We start from the raw sequence: 23,078 nt of genomic DNA on the forward strand, positions 1-23,078 counted from the left end.
GCTTCTAGGAGGGAGAGATGGTTAGGTGAGCGAGAGGATGAGAAGGAGGAGATAAGGGTGGGATGAGAGGAGGAGGGGGATGATGATGATGATGATAAAGATGAAGATGAAGATTAAAAGTTTTTTTATTACTATATTTTTAGTTAATTATTTTTAATTTTTAATAATTAGCTATCTGGTGTGGAAACTAGAGAAAAAAATATAGCAATAGAAAAGCCACACAAGCTTCATTAAACACATGACAATACCACACATGTCTAACAAGGTCACTTGGCAAAGTTGCTAGAGCTCAAACTCTGACTAGGACTAAAAGTGAGGTATTTCACCAAATGGAGGGATACTTTCAAGACTTTATTTTGACGAGAGACTAAAATTAAATAATGATAATAAATATACTTTTTTTTCATTATTTTAAAATAAAAATAAAAAAGTTAAAAAAAGGTACCCAAAAATGTTTTTAATTAAAAATGTAAAAATAATCTTATAGTACAAAGAGTAAAGAGTAATGGATGGCAAAACAACATTTGTTTAAGTGTCGATCGAAAACCTCTCTTGCCCTGAACAACAACGTTATTCATTGTTACTGCGCATCCCTCAGTTTCTCTTCTACTTCCGACGAAGAAAACCCAGGTGAGTTGAGCTGAGTTCAGTTGCTACCCTTTTCTCGTTCTTCCATCGCTATCTGTGTATTGTTGTTGATGATGATGATGATGATGATTTTGCCTTCAGTTCAAGTCTTCAATCTCACTCTGTCAAAATTGGGAGGGAAGGGAATTCCAGACACGCATTCTTCGTAGCTGCTCCCAATTTTCGGGGAGGTTCGGATTTCCTCAATACCCATCTCTTTTTACTTTCATGTTTCAATGTTTGTTCCTCAATTAATGGTGTTTGATGTTGGTGGAGGGTTTTCTTCTCCTTCCAAGGTGGAGAGTGCTGATGAGTTATTTATTTAAAATTTATTTTATTGAGGTTAATCTAGTTTTGTTGCTGTTAATGGAGAAAGTGGGCACTGCATTTTAGGTCTCTTTGGTGTTTCCTTTGTTTTGTGGATAGGCTAGATTATTAGATATGGGGGAGCAGAGATTGATGTGTTTTCTCTGCATTTTGGTTGTGATTGAAGTTTTCTGTTTTGAGTGCTGAATGGAGGTTTTAAATGAGGGAAAACTGAGATTGTTGTAGAGAATGAGGAATGATGATGATGATGTGAGAAATGTAGGAAGATTTTGATAGGCGTTGTGTTGTGGAAAGTTTCTGATGTGAGGTCGTGCAATGTGTTTGAATTATTTTTTGCAGGGTACCTGTGCTGAGGAAAAGATGAGTTCGTTCTCCATCACACGGAAAAAGACGCCGTTCCAGAAGCATAGAGAAGAGGAGGAGGCAAAGAAGAAGGTAGGGTTGACATATCCAATTTAGTTAGTTCTTGTTAGAATGTCGAGAAAAACATATCTGGGTGATCATATTGGATTTTGTCTCCTGCAGAGAGCAGAAGATGAGACCGCTCGCTTGTATGCTGAATTTGTAGAGTCATTTCAAGGGGATATCACGCCTGGGTCAAAGACTTTTGTCCGAGGAGGAACAATCAATCCCAACGAAAAATTGAAAGATGATTCTGAGGGTTAGTATGTCTAATGAGTTCTTTATATTTCCCTTCCTAGTTATATTCTTTCTGCCCCATCTCTTGGAAGTCTTGGCTGTATATGTTTTTTATGTTGTGGATAAATACGTTTTTTTGCTATTATTTTATATTATAACTTTTAATAAAAGTATGGACCTTTTTTATTCGTTCGCGGATGACAGGTGAAAAGTCCAAAGATGGGGTGTCTATTCCAAAGAAGGGAAGTAGGTAAATAAATGCTTTTGATTGACCATGTTTTTGTGCTCCTTTAATTAGGCATCGCATATAGAAAAATGACATGTCTTTCAGGTATAGATTTATTTTCATTATGTCTGTACTAATAGACATAATAGACTGACTACTTTAATTTAGTTTTTGATGAACTTCCATACATTCAAGGATGCATTTTTCTATGATAATATGTAATGATGTGATATGGTTAACGTAGTTGAAAACATAATTATGTACAATTGTATGTTTTCCAACTCCCCTAATATGTTGTAATTCTCTTTACATAGGTTTAGATAGGTGAGGTCAGCTAAAATTCCTTAGTTTTTGTGCTATTGATGCTGCAGATCATCTCATTTTATAATTGCAAAACAAAAGTTCATTGTGGATGGTTTGTCTGATGATGTTAATATGAAAGATAGTGTTGTTTGTGATAAGTGATAACTAAGTATCAATAAGAGAAACATCTTAAATTGCTCGAGCAAATTCTTAGTATAGCATAGGTGGTGTGATTGTCTTAGTAAATGTTGAAGGTAGACTGCTCATGTATATCCTTATTATCAAGGTGATATATTCCATGAAATGGGCCATGTTCTCTCACTCTTCCCTGTTCTATCCCCTTTTCTTTTCATCTTCTCTCTTCTCCATTCTCTCCTCTCTCATTCTTGTTCTCTTTCTCGCTTTTTCAATGCCCAACACAGGCCCCAGTCTTCCACTGTTTGCCTTGTTCGTTGCAAGAAGTCTCGTTTGCTGCAACCAACACTGTCTTCTGTTGCTTGGATCAGCCATGACTGCAATTTTACTCACCGTTACTCACTTATTGCATGCAGTTCTGTGCTTCACTGATTTTCCCCTTCTTCGGTTCTTCCTAAAACATGAAGCTCCTTGCATCACTCTTCATGATAGTTCCAGCCTGCTACCATCTTCCCTCTCTCCCTCTCTCCCTCTCTTCCTCTTTGTCTGAGTGTGTTTACCTGTGCTGTGTTGCCCTTTTTTATGATTTGTTATCCCTTGAAGAAGTTAAAAATAATGTTTTTGATAGTAATTTTTGAAGGGAATTCCAGTACTTGATTCCCTTTGCCCTTTGTTTTTGTCGAATATCTTTGAAGAAAAAGGTAAAAGTATATTCGGGGATAGTCTGTATATCGCTTTGGCTGTGCATTTTCATAATCAGACATAATCATCTGGTGAGTAAGGAGGTATTTTGTTATCCCAGTAAGTTAGTTGTTTTTGGTATTGGTAATTTGGTGCCTAAGATTATTGACCTTTTCCTTTTGAACTTCATACCTCTCTGGTGGGTAATTTGGTGCCTAAGATAATTTCTCTGGTGGGTAAATGGCTTTGACCTTTTCCTTTTGAACTTCATACCTCTTGGTATAAGATTATTCAAAGTTACACATGGCTTAGTCAAAATTGGTAGGATTGTGGATGCCAACACAACAATTCGAGCTTCTTATTATAGTTGGTGGAAGTTCATCACACTTGGTCACCCTACCTTTTAAGTGTTTGCATTCCCTAATGTGGGTATTCGGTCTTAAGTCAACTTTTAGGAGGATCATTGATTCATTGGTTAGAGTTTTCCCTTTTTTAGTTTAAGTGTTTTGCTTATTCATTCAAATTTCACTATTTTCATAACAACGATAGCAAATATTTTGATGTGAAGTTCCACTTGGGTCTACTTGCTCCCATGTCTTCTAAACCAAACTACATAATTCAGTCCTTTGACCCTTGTGGTGGTGGTTTCATGCAAATTCCTTTTCTGTTTCCTTACTCATTCCTTCAATAGCCCACACTTCCATCTTGACTCAGTCTTACGAAGGTCCTAAGTTCCATATTAGGTATTTTGATTGTGATTCTAAATAGAATTAATACAATTAAATGTTGCAGTCTTCCAGTTGGTATCTGAGCTCTCGATCTAGGATACTCTACATTTGGGAACCATAGGTGACTTTCAGTGTAGCCATGCAAACCTTACACTATTTTTATTGCAGCCATAAACCAGCTGCATCGCTTGTGGCGTGTCTCCTTGTTTAACACTTTCATTGTGCTCATATCCAGCATTGACAACCCAAATTTCCCTGTGTTTCTAATTAGGGTTGTCTTTGACAGTAGTCCTACCAACCCACTGGCCTTACCATCTAAACAACCACCTTTTTTAAACCTCACATCATTTCCCACTTTGATATCGAGAGGAGCTTGACTTTACCAATGTGGACCAACCTCTCAGCTTACTACAAACATTGTTCCCTTTAACTCTATTCACATGCTTGTTCTTCATTCACATTGCCTTATTGGACAGAGCAATGCACGATGGACCCAAAGTTGTCCATTCAACTCTAACATGTCATAAGAAGCTTTATCGCATTGAACTAGCCCTAAACAAGGTGATTAACAATTTGTTGTGTGGGGGTGGTATGATGAGGTTTCTCTGCATTGCTTTGGAAATGAAATATATGGATTCAGAGGATTGCTTACAGTATATTTTCGTTCCCACTGCCTGAAAATTTCAGGAAAATATTTGTTAGAGTTATGCTAGTAACATAGCTATTTACGACGAGTCAAGGGCAAAATTCTTTGCTAAGGTTGGGGATCCTTTCAGTAACCAACTATTAAATTCTATTGTGGGCACTAGAGCCTCAAGATGGAATGTGAAAAGGATGCTTATACTTTGACTAGCTTTGTTGAGAGACTGAATCTTTGAGTTCTCTATTGTGGCCTAAACCTAAAGTATGATCCAGGTTCAAATTTGGGCTAGGAGAAACCACCCTTTATTTTAAAGTGTTTTACATGGTTTGCAGTGCAGAAAGCCATTGAATTGTCTTGCTCAAAATGATAGGGTTTAGTCTTTAAGGTATAGAAAGACTATTGAAAATGTTTAACTGAATTGTATTGATTGTAAAACTAAAGAGTACAATTGATGATCTCTCTATTTATAGAGAGTTACAAGCTTGCATAAGAAGCTAACCAATTCTGTTATGCCAGCTCAGCTTTGACAGCTAAGCATGACAGCTAAGATAACTAACTACTAGACTTGACAGCTAAGATAACTAACTACTAGAGTAACTAACTCCATAGCATATACTCTAATATACCCCCTCAAACTCAAGGTGGGTGAGAAACAAGTTTCTCAGCCACATTGAGTTTGGTTCTAAGTGCTTCAAACCGAGTAGGAGAGAGGGCTTTGGTGAATATATCTGCAAGCTGATCAACTGAAGGTACATGATGAACAAAAAGAGACTGATTCAGAACCTTTTCCCTAACAAAGAAAATGTCTAGTTCCATGTGCTTTGTCCTAGTATGAAGCACTGGATTATGGGTCAAAGCAACTGCCCCCATATTATCACATAAGATTCTTGGAGTCATGAATGGAACATGAAGCTCATGAAGCAGTGATTGAATCCATAGCAACTCAGCAGAAGTATTGGCCAGACTTCTGTACTCAGCTTCAGTACTGGATCTGGCAACCAGTGTTTGCTTTTTAGATGTCCAGGAGACAAGATTTGGTCCAAAGAAAACACAGGAACCTGAGGTCGACCTTCTATCATCAGGGTCAGAGCCCCAATCTGCATCACAATATGCAGTCAATGGCACTGGAGTATGCAAAGAACAAGGCTTAATTAGCAGGCCATAATGAATGGTTCCCTTTAGATACCTAAGTATCCTTTTGACAGCCTTCCAATGATCTTGTAGAGGTTGGCTGAGAAATTGACACACTTTATTGACAGCAAAACTAATTTCAGGTCTAGTGAGAGTTGCATATTGCAAAGCCCCCACAATGGACCTGTAGAGTGTAGGATCTTCAAAGTAGTCACCCCCATGTTTGCTCAATTTTGAATTACTAACCATAGGTGTAGAAATTCCCTTAGCCTCAGCCATATCAGCCCTCTCAAGGAGATCTCCTATGTACTTGGACTGAGTTAAGAGGAGTGATCTGTCTTGCAAGTGGTGTACTTGAACCCCTAGAAAATAGTCCAATTGGCCCAACTGCTTCAAAGCAAACTCAGAATTAAGTTTCTGTACTACCTCTTGAATAAAAGGCAAGAAATTTCCTGTGATGATTATGTCATCAACATAGACAAGAATGTAGATCACATTGGACTTGTTGTGAAAGGTAAATAAGGAAGGATCACAGCAACTAGCCTTAAAACCATACTTAACCAAAGCTGCCTTCAATCTATCAAACCAAGCTCGAGGAGCCTGCTTGAGTCCATATAAAGCTTTATTAAGCTTGCACACAAGAGACTTGTCTGAATTCTGAAAACCAGTAGGCTGTTGCATGTACACCTCTTCTTGCAAAGCACCATGAAGAAAAGCATTGTTCACATCTAGCTGATGTATATGCCACTGTTTAGAGACAGCCAAACTAAGGATCAACCTAATAGTGATTGGTTTTACCACAGGGGAAAAAGTTTCAGCATAATCAAACCCCTTTACTTGATGATATCCTTTAGCCACAAGGCGAGCTTTGTATCTATTGACTGATCCATCAGGATTTTCCTTAATCCTAAACACCCATTTACACCCTATAGGATGTCTCCCCTTTGGAAGAGAAACCAGAGTCCAAGTATTGTTGGCCATGAGTGCTTCATATTCTGACTTCATTGCTGCTAACCACTTAGGATCCTTTAAAGCATTCCTCGTAGTGGTAGGCTCAGTTTGTGCAAGTAATAGAGTTGGAAAAAGTCTTGGCATAACAATACCAGACTTAGACCTAGTCTGCATTGGATGAGCATTAATTACTGGAGGCACAGCAGAGGAATCAGATGCTGGAGGAGAAGCATTAGGTGTAACTGCTTCATTAGGAGAATGAGGAACTGAAGATCCTTCATGCCCAAGAGAAGAACCAGTAGCTGCAACTGCTTCTGCAGAAGCCTCTTGTAGAGGGTGAGAAGAACCAGTAGCTGCAGGAGATGCAGGAGCTGCTGCAAAGAGAGGTTGCTGCTCAAGAGGAACTGAAGCAATAACAGGAATAGTAGAAGAGATTCCTGAACAGCTAGACATCACAGCATCAGAACTAAACAAAGTGGAATATGGAAATTTAAACTCATTAAACCTCACATCTTTGGAGATGTAGATTTTTCCATCACTAGATAGACACTTGTAACCTTGGTGAGAGGAAGAATAGCCAAGAAAAACACACTCTCTAGACCTGAAGGACAATTTAGATGAAATGTAAGGTCTGAGATGGGGATAGCATGCACTTCCAAACACCCTAAGGATACTATAATCTGCTGGAACTTTGAATAGTTTGTGATAAGGACTAATGTTATCAAGAACTGGAGTGGGAAGCCTGTTTATGAGAAAAACAGCAGTAAGAAAAGCATGGTCCCAATAAGAATTAGGCATGTGAGCATAGGCCAAGAGAGACAAACCAGTTTCAACTAGATGGCGATGTTTCCTCTCAACACTACCATTTTGATGGTGTGTGTGAGGACAAGTCAGTCTATGGTCTATACCTAGCTTGGTAAAATAAGGAACTAGAGGTTTGAATTCTGTGCCACCATCAGTTTGAACTGATTTTATTTTAAGACCAAATTTCAATTCAGCCATTGCTTGAAATTGAAGAAACACAGAACAAGTATCAGATTTTCTTTTAATAGGATAAATCCAGGTGAACCTGGAGAAGGCATCAACACAAGTAAGAAAATAAAAATAACCAGCAGAAGATTCAATGGAGGCAGGACCCCATAAATCTGCAAATATTAATTCTAAAGGAGAAGTATAAACTGTAGTAGAAGAAGAGGAAGGTAATCTATGAGATTTAGCAACACAACAAGCTTGACAAACTGAAAACTTTGATTTATGTGGTATTGGTATTTTACATATGGAAAGAGCAGATTGCAGAGCCTCATGATGAGGATGCCCTAGTCTAGAATGCCACAATTCATATGATGTGTGGCTTGGTACATTAGGGACATTATTTAAAACAGAAACTGTATTATTAACATCAGCAGGAGAAGACTTGGTCACTGAAAAGGTAGAGGGGACAGAAGCAGAAGAAAGTCCCTTGAGGAATGTTGAGGAGTGCATGCCATCAAAGGTGTATAAGCCATCTTGACCAAGAGAGCCACGAAGGAGAGTCCTAGAATTGTTGGCCATGAGTGCTTCATATTCTGACTTCATTGCTGCTAACCACTTAGGATCCTTTAAAGCATTCCTCGTAGTGGTAGGCTCAGTTTGTGCAAGTAATAGAGTTGGAAAAAGTCTTGGCATAACAATACCAGACTTAGACCTAGTCTGCATTGGATGAGCATTAATTACTGGAGGCACAGCAGAGGAATCAGATGCTGGAGGAGAAGCATTAGGTGTAACTGCTTCATTAGGAGAATGAGGAACTGAAGATCCTTCATGCCCAAGAGAAGAACCAGTAGCTGCAACTGCTTCTGCAGAAGCCTCTTGTAGAGGGTGAGAAGAACCAGTAGCTGCAGGAGATGCAGGACGAAACTCAAAGAAAACACCATTATCCCTGGCAAATTTACTAACACTGACAAGATTTTTAGTAATATTAGGAACCAGCAAAAGATTGTGAAGTTTTAGAGTGGTGTGTGTGTGTAATGGAGAAGAAAAGGAGGCTGAACCAATAGACTTTATAGGCAAACCTTGTCCATTACCCATGAACACTTGATCATTGCCAGTAACTGACATGCTATCTGAAAGAACTGAGGCATCATGAGTAACATGATGTGTAGCTCCTGAGTCAGGGAACCAACTGCCAAGAGTGGAAGGAGCAGAAGCTACCATAGCCTGTGGTGCAGAAGCAATCATAGCCTGAGGTGCACGAGAGTGCTGTGCTGGAGCTCGAGGAAATAAACCAAATCCAAAGCCAGAAGGTGCAGGAGCAGTGTAACCATAGCCAGGAGACGCAAACATAGCACCTTGTTGTAAAGGAAGGTTAGGACCATAGCCTGAGCCAGCAAAAGGCACACCAAATTGTGCAGGAGAGCCAAAAGGCTGAAATCCACGAAAAGGTGTGTAACCAAACTGTGGAAGCAAGCCAAGAAGAGAAGAAACAGCAGCTTGTGAAGACATAGTAGGTTGACTCTGAGAACCAGAGGAAGAAGAATTTCCTCGATGATAGCAGATGCTAGCATCATGACCAAATTTATGACAGATTTGGCACTGAACAGAGCCACGACCACCACGATTTGATCTGCCACCGCGTGCACCATAATTGTTGTAGCCACCGCGATCACCAGAGCCACGAGAATCGCCAGATCTACCACGATCATCAGATGCTGAGGAAGAGTCAACGTTGCTCGAGGCATAGTTGACTTCAGTGTGTACCGGTAACGGAGGCGCGACGGTCATCGGAGACGGTGCAGTAGGTGTCGCCGGAGACGGAGAAACCACCGGCGACGGCGGTGGTGCAGTCGCGTGAGCGAGAAGCGCCGCCGGTGCAGAAGCTTGAAGTTGTCGTGCGCGCGATCGATCCAAACGCGCTTCATGCGCGATGATCATCGCCTCAACATGCGAGATCGAGCACTGCTCACTCCGATTGTAAACAATCGTCATCAGAGGACTATAGTCATCAGGAAGACCATCGAAGATCACTTCCAGATGTTCACGATAAGAGATCGGATCGCCAATCGTGATGAGCGCATTCACGATCGACTTCACACGCTTGAGAAAATCCGAAGTACTCTTCGATCCTTTGGTGATGGTGCGAAGCTCAGATCGCAATTGTGTAGATTGCGCGAGTGACTGAGCTTGAAAGAAATCAAGAACAGCTTGCCAAACCTCCCACGCGTGCTTGCAATTCACAACGGTAGGAAGCACAGAAGGCGATAGAGAAGAAAGAAGCCATGTGAACAAAGCAGAATCCTGTTGCTCCCAGAGTTGATATGCAGGATTCTCAATAGCATTGATACGATCCTGTTCACTGAGAAAACGCAGTGGAATCTCTGGATCTACAAGAAAACTCTGCAAGCGATGAGACCTGACAATTCCTTCAACATGTTGCTTCCATGAGAGGAAATTGGAATCATCAAGCTTCAGCGTGAGCTTGTGAACCAGTGTAGATGCACTCGATTGTGACAGAGCCACTGAAACTGGTGCTGGAGTAGGTATAGGAGTTGCAGGAGCAGAAGCTTCATCAGCCATGGTGATGAAGAAGAAGAAGAAAAACCTAAGAAAAATCTGAGAGAAAATCCTCAAGGACCGTACCTTGCTCTTGATACCATATTGAAAATGTTTAACTGAATTGTATTGATTGTAAAACTAAAGAGTACAATTGATGATCTCTCTATTTATAGAGAGTTACAAGCTTGCATAAGAAGCTAACCAATTCTGTTATGCCAGCTCAGCTTTGACAGCTAAGCATGACAGCTAAGATAACTAACTACTAGACTTGACAGCTAAGATAACTAACTACTAGAGTAACTAACTCCATAGCATATACTCTAATAAAGACGGAAAGAGAATACAAAGAATAATATGATTATATTGATATAATATATCGTGTGAGATCTTACAAAAGACAAAGCTTTAACCCTTATTTCTACTAATTGTAGACTCCTTATCCGAGTCAAATTGGGAAACCGCTTACGTTACAATTCATATTCCTAATTAAATAAAAAAAAATTAATATGATTTAGGAAAAAACCAATCCTAAAGAAAATTTAAACTACCCCAACCCTAAGTTACTCTAAGATATGATCAAGATATTAAAAGATATCCTTTTATATTCAACACTCCGCCTCAAGCTATCATGCTGTCGATAGCGCGCGATAGCGGCACTATAGCGCCGTTGCGTAGCGTAGCGGACCCCTGCCGCGACGGGATCGCGGCCGCGAAATCCCGCTATTCGCGGCCAATAGCGGCCTTCCCTTGTATGGGATTTCATTTTTGGGGGTCACCCGCGACAGGCCGTGATCCGCGGTCGACTACTATTTAGGTTTTAGATTCGAGATTTATAACTAGGGATATTTCTGAGTTTACTTTTCTTCAATTTAGAAGGTTTTCTTTCAGTTCTAAACAAAATGTGGAAATTTTTTATCTTATTCAATTGGATGTTTGGGGTTCTTCATTGGTTTCTAATATATCTGGTATCAATTGTTTATTTAGTTAATTGACGATTTGACTTGGGTAACAACTTTTTGGTGTAAGACAAATCATAAGTTTGTCAGTTGTTTATCTGATTTTACTACACGGACTAAATCCAGGAGCCTTAGTCTACATTATTATGACAACATGTTATTGGTCATGAACTAACATGTGATAATTTTCCTCCACCAAATGGTTTGGTTGAGTTACGGTCCAATTTCTAGGAATGGAACTTGAGTCCCACATTCAAAGTATGAGATTCTAGTGTTGGGTTAATAAGGCTTTAGGCCCTCCAACTACAATGACTAGCTTTTGTGGTATGGTTCTTATCAAATTGGTAGCAGAGCCTTCCACCATGTCTCTCAATTGCAAACGAGCAATGCGGGTGGTGCGTCAACATTACATTGTTCCCCCAGGGCTAGTCGAAAGACTTGTCCATAGACAGCCCGAGTGGAAAACTATGCGACTTGAGCCCTCTCACACTAGAAGCATGCGATTGTACTGTGGAGTTTATAAAGCCCTTGGCTCTCAACTACAACGGTTAGCTTTTGTTGTATGGTTTTCGCAAGTAACTTATCAGGCTGTTTAAAGTAAGATCGTCACTTGCTTGGGATTACTATAGTCTTTCTTTTCCAAATGTCTTTTTGTAGCTCATCCCTCGTCTATTTTTTGCCATGTATGTCCTACTCAATTTATGGTGCCATTTTGTTCTATGCTCTCATTATTTTGCAGAGTCTATAGTCCCTTTGCCATCTAGTGTGTGGCTTTTTTTCATCAGCAAACATCATTTCAAACTTGATCCTCGTAATGTCAAATGTGTTTTCATGGGTCAAACTCGTGCTAAAAGGGATATACGTGCTATTATGCTTTGTTTTCAAGGATGCCATATTTAATCAGAGTGAATATGTCATTTCTCTCCCCAGCTTTAGGGGGATGACATTCTTGTGTTCTTTTTCATAGCTGAGTTCTCCTCCCGTGATTCAATTCATATGCAGGACGTTGTAATTCTTCTAATGACTCAACTAGGTTTCCCATAATCTTTCTAAGTTCAAGGCATGCACACCTGAATTGGTTATTAGAGGAAGACAAAACTCAAGTTGGTTTAATAAGTAATAGCAACTCCAATTTTTTGAACAGCTTGTAAGTTCTTAAGATGTGATTATCCTGCATGAATAATGACTTCTCAATTAGGCCTTTGAATATTTGTTACCCTAACCTATTACCCTAACCTATATGTTTTTACCTGGAGAATATCTTATTTCCTAATTTATCTCTTCAAAAATATCTTTCCCTGCTACACGAGTTTTACTTCAGCCCAGGCTCTAATAGAGTCCCCACAACAGTACAAGAGACATAAAGATAGGAACTGGGTTCAAGTGATGAATGAAGAGATGATGCTCTTAAAAGAGTAAAACACGTGAGGTTTTTGAATGGCTAGGAGACGGAAGGCCAGTGTAAGATGGATATACATTGTGAAGTACTGGTTTGATGGTACTCTAGATTGCTATGAAGCTGGATAGGTTGCAAAAGGACATATTGAGACATATTTATTGATTATTAGGAAAATTTCCCCATCTGCGCAAGTATACACAATTAACTGTCCTACCCTCTCTTGCCATCCAGTGTGGATGGAGGCTAAAATAGTTCCATGTGAAAAATGACTTCTTTTGTGGAGACATAGAGGAGGAAGTTTATATGGACATTTGTCCTGAGTACGGTTCCCCAAGTGGAGAAAAGGTGTAGAAGTGAATGAAGGATTTGTATGGATTTAAACAATATCCATGGCATGTTCACTGAAGTGATGTTGTCCCTAGGTTACATATAGAGTTAGAGTGACCATATCCTATTTTTGGAAGCATTCATGAGATGGCAAGCTCATTGTCTTGTATATGTTGATGATATCGTCACACTGAGTAAAGAATTAGTCAAAAGAAAGCTGTTGATGGTAAAAGTTAGCTGCTGAGTGTGAGATCAAGGATCTTCGAAGGCTAAATACTTTGCTGGGAATGCATTTTTATCTCCCAAGAGAAATATTTCTTGATCTTCTTAATGAGACTGGGAAACTGGGGTATAAGCTACCAATGTGTCTATAAAGTAGAATCATGTGTTTGGGAATGATGAGGGAAGTCCTAAAGTTTATAAAGCTTAATAACATAGGTCAGTGGTTAATGTAACATATCTTGCCCATTCGAGACTAGACCTAGCATATGGGGTCAGTGTTGTTGGCCAATATATGTGTGGAAGTATGACCCAAGAGTGAGGCACTTGCAAGCAGTATACAAAATTTTCCATCACCCAACACCAACTGACTGTGGGTTATCATTCAGCAGGGGTGAAAACCTATATATGGAAATGTGCATAGATGTTGTTTGTGCAAGGTTGGTCACTAATTACATATGTTCTTGGGTGGAAATTTAGTTACATGGATGAGTGTAAAATTATGTTGTCGCTAGGTCAAACTAGAGGTTGAGTTTCTAGCTATGGCACAAGGAATATTTGAGTTGCTATGGTTGATTATTGTTTTGGATATTCCTTGAATTAAGTATGAAATCCTATGAAGCTAACTTATGAAAAATCAGCCATTAGCCTTACTATAATTTGGTCCAGCATGGCAAAACAAAACATATGGACATAGAATGGTTCTTTATCAAAGAGAAAAACTAGATGATGGACTAAACATTACAACATATGTTCTTTTGGGACATCATTCATTAGATGTGTTGACTAAAGAACTTCTCGTGGGGTGTGATTTCAAGATCTTACGAACTAGATGGAAATGATAGATATCTATTCAGTTGCTTGAGGGCAAGTGTTTAGAATTATTATTCCTTCTTTTTCTATTCTCACCAATTTGGTGCTTAATTTACTTTTACTAGGAAAGATTTATTGCTGTAATATAGATCTATTCTAGGAAAGTAGTGAAGAGCATTGGTCTATACTGTATATTCTGGCTGTACCCTAAGCATTAAGAAATAATATATCTAGAAATCTCTTTCCAATTTTTAGAATAGCTCACAAGTTCTGGCTTCCTACTGGGCAAGTGTTTCCATTACTTGCTTGTGGGTGTTATGGGGAGGGGTGTCTTCTGCCGAGTTAGAGGGGGATAACCTGTGCTTCCTTGCTGGAGATTCTGCACACGTCCTCATGTGTGGCATTATGCTTACTCAAAAGATTATTCTCCTGTGAATCATATATATGTTCAATGTTAAGTGGTGTGAATTGATTGAGCATTTAAGCTTAGTGGTCTGCGAATATTAGTTGAGATTGGAAATTGGAATCATGTGGAGAAGTTTACTGGATTGTCCAGTGGCAATTCATGAAGTTACAAATAAACTATAATGAATAAACACCAAGGAAGTGTTTTGCAAATGCTGAATCTAATATTTCTTGTACTTGTATTTAGTAAAAAAAAATTATTAAATTAGGATGGAATTCATCATTTATATTTATTTGCAGGTATGTTCCATCTTTTATACCACCTCCACTGGCAACCAAGGGGAAGGAATCTGAAAGGAAAGTCAGTATTGCAATTGAAGTTTTGACGTCTGATTTTATTTTGTATGTTATGATGTATCCAGAGATCTAATGCTCTTGTATGGTGCATTTTAGAAAGAAGAGGAAAAACCCAAGGAGAAAGAGAAAGGAAAGCCAAGGAACATTGATTTTTTTATGGAGGAGCTAAAGCATGAGCAAGAGATGAGGGAGAAACGAAATCAAGAACGTGAAAATTGGCGTGATGGGCGTCCGGTAGAACATTCTACTACTGTAAGTGATCCTTTTCTCTGACCAAGCAAGTTATATGTAGGATTGTAGGTGCTTGTAATTGGATTCCAGTCCCTCTATCTTTAAATGTGCAGGACTTGTTTATTTCTTTTTGTCATCTCTATCTGCTTGTTCTGCTTTCTTTTCCTTGTTTTTATTTTTGCACATCACAAATATGACTTGATATACCTCTCAATCTACATACTATATTATGAAAATAATTATCAGTATATGCATATTCTTAGCAGTTCATTTTATTTCTGTCGTGTTAAATATATTTGAGAGTTTTATTGATATTTCCCGCTATACCAACAGGTTAGTCGTTTTGATGAACTGCCTGATGATTTTGATCCAAGTGGAAAACTTCCAGGATCATTTGATGATGGTGATCCACAAACTACAAATCTTTATGTTGGAAATCTCTCGCCCAAGGTTTGAGTATCTCCTTAGCTCTGGGCTTTGTTGCTCTCTGTAAATTAAGAGCATGTTTTCTCATCTTGGCAATTTTTTTATTATTTTAGGTGGATGAAAATTTCCTTCTCCGTACTTTTGGAAGATTTGGACCTATTGCTAGTGTGAAAATCATGTGGCCTAGGACTGAGGAGGAGCGAAGGCGGCAAAGAAACTGTGGTTTTGTGGCTTTCATGAACCGAGCTGATGGACAGGCTGCTAAAGATGAAATGCAAGGTCTGATCCTTTTATCTGAATCCAGAAGATAAACTACAGAAAATATAGCTTATTTTTATTTTTTCTGTTTAGTATATTGTTGCAGGTTTGCTTCCATAATACCATGCTAAACTGCATCTAACTTGAATTTCAAATGAATATGATTAATTTCTTTGAATGATATCTTCTATAGAAGTTATCAAAGATATGACATTATGTTTTGACCTGGCTATAATTCGGCATTGCTTCTCTCGGTTACTTTCTCTACTTAGAATTCTAATAATTTTTGGTCGAATTTTTTTGTAAATCCATGATATGTTTGTGCAGGAGTTGTGGTTTATGAATATGAATTAAAAATTGGGTGGGGAAAGTCTGTTGCGCTCCCGTCACAAGCATTACCTGCACCTCCACCGGGGCATATGGCCATCAGGAGTAAGGAGGTACTACTGTTATTTTATTAAAAAGGCAGTAACATTTAAAGATTTTTTGAGGATTGTAATTACAATTTGGTTGTAATCACCCTTCAGTGGCTATTCAATTCAAAATTAATCATTCCTAGTTTCTATTTTTTCTCATTGTAATTATTCATCTAAAATAATTCTTAAAAGAAAAAAAAATTCCCTCTCCACTGAAAAAAGGTAAGAGAAAGAAACTTACCCATGCTATCTACCAATGTACTACGTACATTTGCCCCTACATATGATATGCTGATAAAATATACGAGTTTGACTATCTTTATTTGTTTTTTAAAATGTACAAATTTCATGCAAGGTTTCCTACTATACGCATAGATCTGACCCTTCCATGGATCGCACAATGCTTCCCTTTTGCATTAAATGTAAAAAAAACGTTTGACCTGTTTTTTATTTTATTTTATTTTGCAGGGTAGTACTGTGATCTTGTCTGGCCCATCAGGTCCACCAGTAACGTCTGTGCCTAGTCAGAACTCTGAACTGGTAAATTCCTTGTTTTTAATTCTCATAATTTCTTTAAATCAATACCTTCTTGTGCTGTCATACAGTGATGAGACCAGAAATCATCATTAAAAATGTAATTATATATGACACAAATTTGGTGCGTAGTCAACCATCATTTTGCTTTTGTTATGTTTATGGATTAGTTTTCTTTTGATATACCAGATTGTGGAATTTTTTTTCAAAATATTTGTAATGGTATACAAATACCAGATATTATGTTACTTGAAGTTTTCTCTTACTCTCAATGTTCCTGATATAATGGTTCTTACCTCTACTATTCCTGCTGTTAATTTTTGTTAGGTTCTTACTCCTAATGTTCCTGATATAATGGTTACACCTCCTGAGGATGACCATCTAAGGCATTTAATTGATACTATGGCTTTGTATGTCCTGGATGGAGGATGTGCTTTTGAACAAGCAATTATGGAGAGGGGTCGTGGCAATCCTCTTTTTAATTTCTTATTTGTTCTTGGCTCGAAGGAACATACCTACTATGTTTGGAGACTCTACTCATTTGCTCAGGTACATTCATTTTATTTTTGAGAAGATGCAATTTCCCTTCTTGGATTCTGCAGGAATTTATCTGCACCAAAGAACTCAAGAAAGCAAAATGCTTACATTTTGACAAAAAAAAATGGTGTAACACAGATATTTTCGAATCGTTGATTGAAAGTGTGTTTATTTTGCCTGGTATACAGGGTGACACTCTTCAAAGATGGCGGACTGAACCTTTTATCATGATAACGGGTAGTGGAAGGTACTGTAATGCATTGTTGGTTTTCATAAAGAATTAGAATTAAATGAAAAAGAAGTGTTTGTTATTTTCTTTATGTTGTTTCTGGATGAGTCAATTGGAGTAAGTATAAATTGGGCACTTTTTTTTTTCTAGGTGGATTCCTCCCCAATTACCACCATCGAGAAGTCCAGATCATGAAAAGGAGTCTGGTTCCACACACGCTGGAGGAAGAAGCAGGGTACTCCTTGTTGGATTTTCAATCAGGATGAATACAATTACTCAGTAGTGTTTCTCTCGATCTTCTCACTTTTCCTTGTTTTGATTGATATATGCAGCGTGTAGAGCCTGAAAGAACATTGACTGATGCACAACGGGATGAGTTTGAAGATAGGCTGCGTGCTTTAACATTAGAGAGGAGCCAAATAAAAGAGGCTATGGGGTTTGCTTTGGATAATGCTGACGCAGCTGGGGAGGTATTTTTTATACTCTGCTTATCTATTATTGGATTGCCGTCGTTATAATTCATTTTATTGGTTTACAGTCATATAATGTATTCATCATGCTTTTCTATTTTAGCTCGTTTGGTTTGTCCATTACTCCATTCCAGTAAATCTTAGGCCTAGGCCTAACTTTCAGGTCAATGGGCTTTAACTCAAATCCAAACATTAGATTAGACAGCCTTATGACCATGCCTGGGCTTGACCTGGTCAATGTCATCCCCAAATCATCGATCTAATTACAAGACTTTGTACCACAACAAAAGATACTAAATTTATTTTGAATTTTGAACTGATATTTTCTCAATTTTAACACCCAGGACGACATTGGTTTGGCGTGAGAATCGTTGAACAGATATATTTCCTTACATTGTATTGTTTCCTTATGTTAGAAGTACAGTTCTTTTGCGTATGCTGAAATATCTGTATAAAGTCTCTCGATATTTTGTATAGAAATCATCGGCACTGAGATAGAAGATTTGTCCGGTGCAGATTGAGCAAGATAAGAGATTGACTTCAGCATAGTAGTCAATCCCGGATAGCGGCCGACCCCAAAAGTGGGATAGCGGGATGACCGCTATTCTGATTTTTCATATATAATTAATAGTATTATAGTATATACATGTAATAACTAAAAAATGATAAATACAACTTAAAATTCCTAACATGATGAAATGATAGAGAAGAGAGGAGGAGGATGCTATGCTGGAAGAGGAGAGAACCAAAGGGTAACAAAATGAATTGATTGAGAATAGAAAAATAAAGAGGAAAAGAAAGGAAAGAAAAATAGAGGAACAGAAAGATAAAAAAAAAACAGAGCAGAACAGAGGCCCAAGGGAAACAGGGGCAGTGGTCGCCGGAGATAGGCTGAAAGTCACCGCACAGTGTTCGCCGGAAGTTGGACGGTGCTTGTCGGAGGTCGGGCGGTGGCCATGGGTGCTGATCGACGGTGGCAAAAGGAGGTCGCACAATGACCATGGGTTCTGGTCGCCGAAGAAAGAAGAAGATGAATCATGAGATGAAACGCGTGTTTCATTTATTAGAAGTTAAATTCCAAAAGCACCCTTAGAGTTTAACCTAATTATAAAATTTCAAGGGCAATTTAGGTTTTTCCGCGAGTTCCCTTTATCTTCTCCTTGTCGCGCCGCGATCTGTGATTTCTGGGATTTTGGCCGCAACGCGATTGATTTAGAATCGCGGGGAGGGGCCGCGACGGCGCTATAGCGGCGCGATTTGCCGCGATTGACTACTATGGACTTCAGACTGATTTTCTTTTTCTTTTTCGAGGGGCAACTAGGTTTCCTAGATGATTAAGACAAGAAATAAGGGTTACCCTCTACAGTCGTTTTCTTTCTCTACATATTTCCACCGAAAGCACAAGTACAATGCACAAGTATAGAGTGGACACATAGGCCTAGTATATACTAGTAATCTAGTATAAGCCTACAATAGAAGGCATGCATGTTATGCAAAGCTCTTGTGGATTAATCACTATCTGAATTCAGAAACAGAAGAAAGGGATTCTGACTTGTTCAGTTTTGTTTCCATGCAGTCATTTAATATGCACATTCTTGAATTATCTTTCTTTGTGTTTCTTGAAGTATTTCCCTTATTGTATATGTAATTTTTTTACTGCAGATAGTTGAAGTTTTGACGGAATCCTTGACTCTTCGAGAAACTCCTATTCCAACGAAAATTGCAAGGCTTATGCTTGTCTCTGATATTCTTCATAATAGTAGTGCCCCTGTAAGAAATGCATCGGCATATCGGACAAAGTTTGAAGCAGCACTGCCTGACATAATGGAGAGTTTCAATGACTTGTATCGTAGTATAATGGGACGTATTACTGCAGAAGCCCTAAAGGTATGCTGAACACTTGGACTGCCTTGGTATAACTTTATTATTCACCGTTGCTCTGTTTCTGATCTTTGTGTGAAATGTACCAGGAACGAGTCCTGAAAGTTCTGCAAGTGTGGGCCGACTGGTTTCTCTTTTCAGATGCTTATGTTAATGGCTTAAGAGCCACTTTCCTCCGACCTGGGAACTCTGGTGTGGTGCCATTCCATTCCATATGCGGTGATGCACCTGAGATTGAGCAGAAGATCACTTCTGAAGATACAGTTGTTGGTGGCAAGATCAACCAAGATGCTGCATTGGCAATGGGTCGAGGAGCTGCAACGCAGGAGCTAATGAATCTTCCTCTTGCTGAGCTAGAAAGGCGGTGCCGACACAATGGATTATCACTAGTTGGTGGTAGAGAAATCATGGTCGCAAGGTTGTTAAGTCTTGAAGAGGCAGAAAAACAGAGGGTTTATGAACTGGATGATGAATTGAAATATCCCCACGGCCAAGCTAGTTCTGCGAAATATTCAAGTGGTCGGCGAGAAACAAGTGCAGAGCTTGAACCAGTGGGATATTCTGGATGGAACCATTATGGGGATGATGATTTGCAATCACAAGGCAAAGAGTCTGTACCTTTAGCGCCAACTCTTCCTATTCCACAGCCTGAACTTAAAGCCTTCACAAAAAAGGAGAAGAATGACCCGGTTTTACCTGCCTCTAAATGGGCTCGGGAGGATGATGAGAGTGATGATGAGCAAAGAAGTGGAAAAAATCTCGGATTAAGCTACTCATCTTCTGGCAGTGAGAATGTGGGTGGTGGTCATATTAAAGCTGATGAATCAGAGTCTGCTGCTGATACAAGTTTTTCAGCTCATGCTGACAGTGGACTGAATGAAGAACAGAGGTTGCTTTATAGTTTTTCAGTTATCGAGTTGTCTATGTCACATCTTACTCTCTTTCTTGTTCTGCCTGCATATGATGACTTTTGATTATTCTTTCTTTGTTTGCTCTTATATATGATAGTGTTACTTTCTTTTCCCGAATACAATACAAATGCCAGTAGAAGTGGAAAGGATTATATTTGTGCTGTATGTTTTCTCATGCTCACTGAGCTTAGCATGAACTTTTATACAGACAAAAGTTGAGACGCTTGGAGGTTGCTTTGATTGAATATCGTGAGTCTCTTGAAGAAAGGGGAATCAAAAACTTGGAGGAAATTGAGAAGAAAGTTCAGACGCACCGGAAACGGCTGCAAGCGGAGTATGGGTTATCAGATTCTGGTGAAGATGGACAAGGCAATAGTAAGTTCTTTCTGGCTTACTCTGTTGAAAATCATATAAAAGCAATTGACTGTTGCATTTTTTAAATGACCCCAGGATGACAGATTTTGAAAATTCAATTGACTGTCTCGGTAGACATTGATTGAGATGTAACATTTCTTTGTGATTATCCAGACAAATGTCTAGCAAATTAAATAAGTCATCTGTATTAAGTCAAATATCATATGCTGCTATCCAGTTAGAAACTTTCTGCAATTGCATGTGATGATGCTACTTTGGGTAACACTGTAACAGAAATTAAGATGATATTATTTTTATATGATTTATGTATGATTTGTACTTGAAACATGATTTGGTTATAATAATTCAATTGCATGGCTTCAGCATATTCTTTTACATGTGTACCATGTTTTCCAATTTTGACGTTGTTTGGTTCAAAGGGTATGTGTTAATGAATCTGAACAGTTAAAGATGCTATGGTGGAATTTGTCTGCCCCATTTTCATTGATATATGAACTCTGCTATGCTATGTAACTTCCTCACAAATTTACCTTGGCTGCATTTAATGTTGTTTGCATTTTTAACTCATTATGTTGTATGTCTTTGGCGTTCTGGCATCATAGTCATACACAGCTCCCTGTTGCTAATCCTCATAATCCGCTCTCTCTATTAAAGAAAGAAAACAAATGATTATTGTTATACTTTCCAGTCAGAATGTCTGATAATGTGTTTGGTAGGAGAAAAAATGGAAGAAAATAATAGGCATGGAGTGCAAATCTCTCTAGGCATAAATCGTGTCATATGATGCATGCTTTCATACATTCCTCTGAGCATATTGGATTTCTTTCAGAAATATCATTAAAATGTGAAGATCTCTATTAGTAATTCTAGAGTGAGAATTTTGTTTGGTAATTTTACACTTGCAGGAAGATCATCTTCAGAGAGGAGGGATAGACATGATTTCTCGAGGAAACGGCACCGTAGCCCCAGTCCAAGGGGTAGTCCACAACACAGATTATCTAGCAAAGACAGAGATAGAGAACATGATTTAGAAAGGGATCGAGACCGACAAAGAGATAGAAGTCACGATTTTGATAGTGATAGAGGAAGGGACCGGCACCGGGAAAAGAGTGGAAGCAGGGACAGGGATGATCATGATAAGGATAGAAGCAGGGACCGGAGACGACGGGCGAAATAAGAACATTTCTTGTGCTCTCCAGCAGAGATCTGCAGATTTGTTTGTAAGCGTCTGGACAGTTGGCTTGTTTTCATCAAAGGGGGTCCTGGCGATGTGAAACCTGGTGAAGATTTGAAACATCTGCCAGGAAATTGTTACTATAGACAATCTTTGAAATGTTGAGTAGAATCTGGCTCTCGATACCCCTAACATTATAACTTGATGTAATTTTATGATTTTGAATTTCGTTGATTTTGTCAGCGAACTAGTGCATGCTGTTTAATGAAGATGGTTGTGCACATGACACTATTTGTTGGGTTAGTCAAACTGCTGTCTTCTTCATCCAATGAGTAGTGTTTTCTTTTGTGCCCTACCATACCAGAATGCGTCATTTCTTAAACAGCTTCTACTACTAGGCTGCACATTTCTCTTCCATGATCACTCTATTGATTTGAATATTATCATTTAATGGAAGTGGATGATTGAAGAAGCTCAAGGTCTGTTTCTTACAACTGTGATTCCATTTGAGGTTTACCTTCTTTATTTGTGTGATGGTAGATAGAAGCTTCTATTGTTGTACAACGTTCCGTTTTCAATCTCAACAGCTATTTATTTGCTTACAACGTGCATCATAATAAACCAATTCATGTCTTTTGTGTTCTTACACTGAGTAATAAAACAAAATATGCAGGAGTTGTCTGTTATTTGTTATGGGGAGTCAGGGTTATGTCGCACCTAATTTGTAATAATGGTAGGTAGAGGTTGAAAGTTTGAGCAATGGGATGAAATACTATTACTGGGACATGTGCATCATCAGCCATGATGTTATGATTTAGATTCTTCAGTTCATGCATGGGATACAATTTACTAATTTCAGCACTATATTTATGTAACCAATTTGATGAATTTGATGCTGACAACTTTGTTTTATTTTGATATAAAGCTCCTTATTGGTCCAATGCAATATTTACTACTTTTTAATAATCAACTGAAAAGTTTGAACATTATTTGTCTTATCTAGTGAATGACCTTTTCAGTTGATAAATAAATGTTTTAATTATTTAAGATAGTTACATTCAAGTTGAATCTAGAGTCATCTAATTAAATGAAAAAATAAGCAAAATCTGGAATCAGATGGAAAAATACATTAATTATTATGTTCTCAAGCACCTCTAATTTGGAAGTGGCCAATGGATGCAACCAAAGTGAAATATGAGGATGAACCAATAGCAAAAATTTGACCAGTCAAAAACTGA

General features: G+C 38.5%; 1 protein-coding gene across 2 annotated transcripts; it reads left to right on the top strand.

The window, feature by feature from the left end:
* Positions 1–474: 474 nt before the first annotated feature.
* On the top strand, positions 475–22,334 carry LOC130713994 (protein RRC1). 2 transcript variants are annotated; one of them, XM_057563846.1, is made up of 19 exons: positions 475–630; positions 730–818; positions 1,294–1,389; positions 1,480–1,615; positions 1,798–1,843; positions 14,342–14,402; positions 14,495–14,650; positions 14,963–15,079; positions 15,169–15,334; positions 15,641–15,753; positions 16,198–16,269; positions 16,591–16,812; positions 16,989–17,047; positions 17,180–17,264; positions 17,362–17,499; positions 19,162–19,386; positions 19,470–20,269; positions 20,500–20,666; positions 21,572–22,334. In XM_057563846.1, exons 3-19 carry the CDS (start codon positions 1,315–1,317, stop codon positions 21,841–21,843), a joined length of 2,910 nt encoding a protein of 969 aa, XP_057419829.1. In that variant the 5' UTR covers positions 475–630; positions 730–818; positions 1,294–1,314; the 3' UTR covers positions 21,844–22,334. The 2 variants fall into 2 exon arrangements, with proteins under 2 accessions (XP_057419829.1, XP_057419830.1); XM_057563847.1 differs by lacking the exons at positions 475–630; positions 730–818; positions 1,294–1,389; positions 1,798–1,843 and having other exon boundaries at positions 1,478–1,615.
* Positions 22,335–23,078: the final 744 nt, after the last annotated feature.

Source organism: Lotus japonicus, chromosome 4 (assembly GCF_012489685.1).
Source record: "Lotus japonicus ecotype B-129 chromosome 4, LjGifu_v1.2".
NCBI lineage: Eukaryota > Viridiplantae > Streptophyta > Magnoliopsida > Fabales > Fabaceae > Lotus > Lotus japonicus.

What these genes read in the sequence shown, in the direction of transcription:
- LOC130713994 (XM_057563846.1), top strand. Translation starts at nt 1,315, where the DNA reads ATGAGTTCGTTCTCCATCACACGGAAAAAGACGCCGTTCCAGAAGCAT. An exon ending in ATTCCAAAGAAGGGAAGTAG is followed by an intron (nt 1,844 to 14,341) that starts GTAAATAAATGC and finishes ATTTATTTGCAG; the next exon opens with GTATGTTCCATCTTTTATAC. An exon ending in GGAAGGAATCTGAAAGGAAA is followed by an intron (nt 14,403 to 14,494) that starts GTCAGTATTGCA and finishes GGTGCATTTTAG; the next exon opens with AAAGAAGAGGAAAAACCCAA.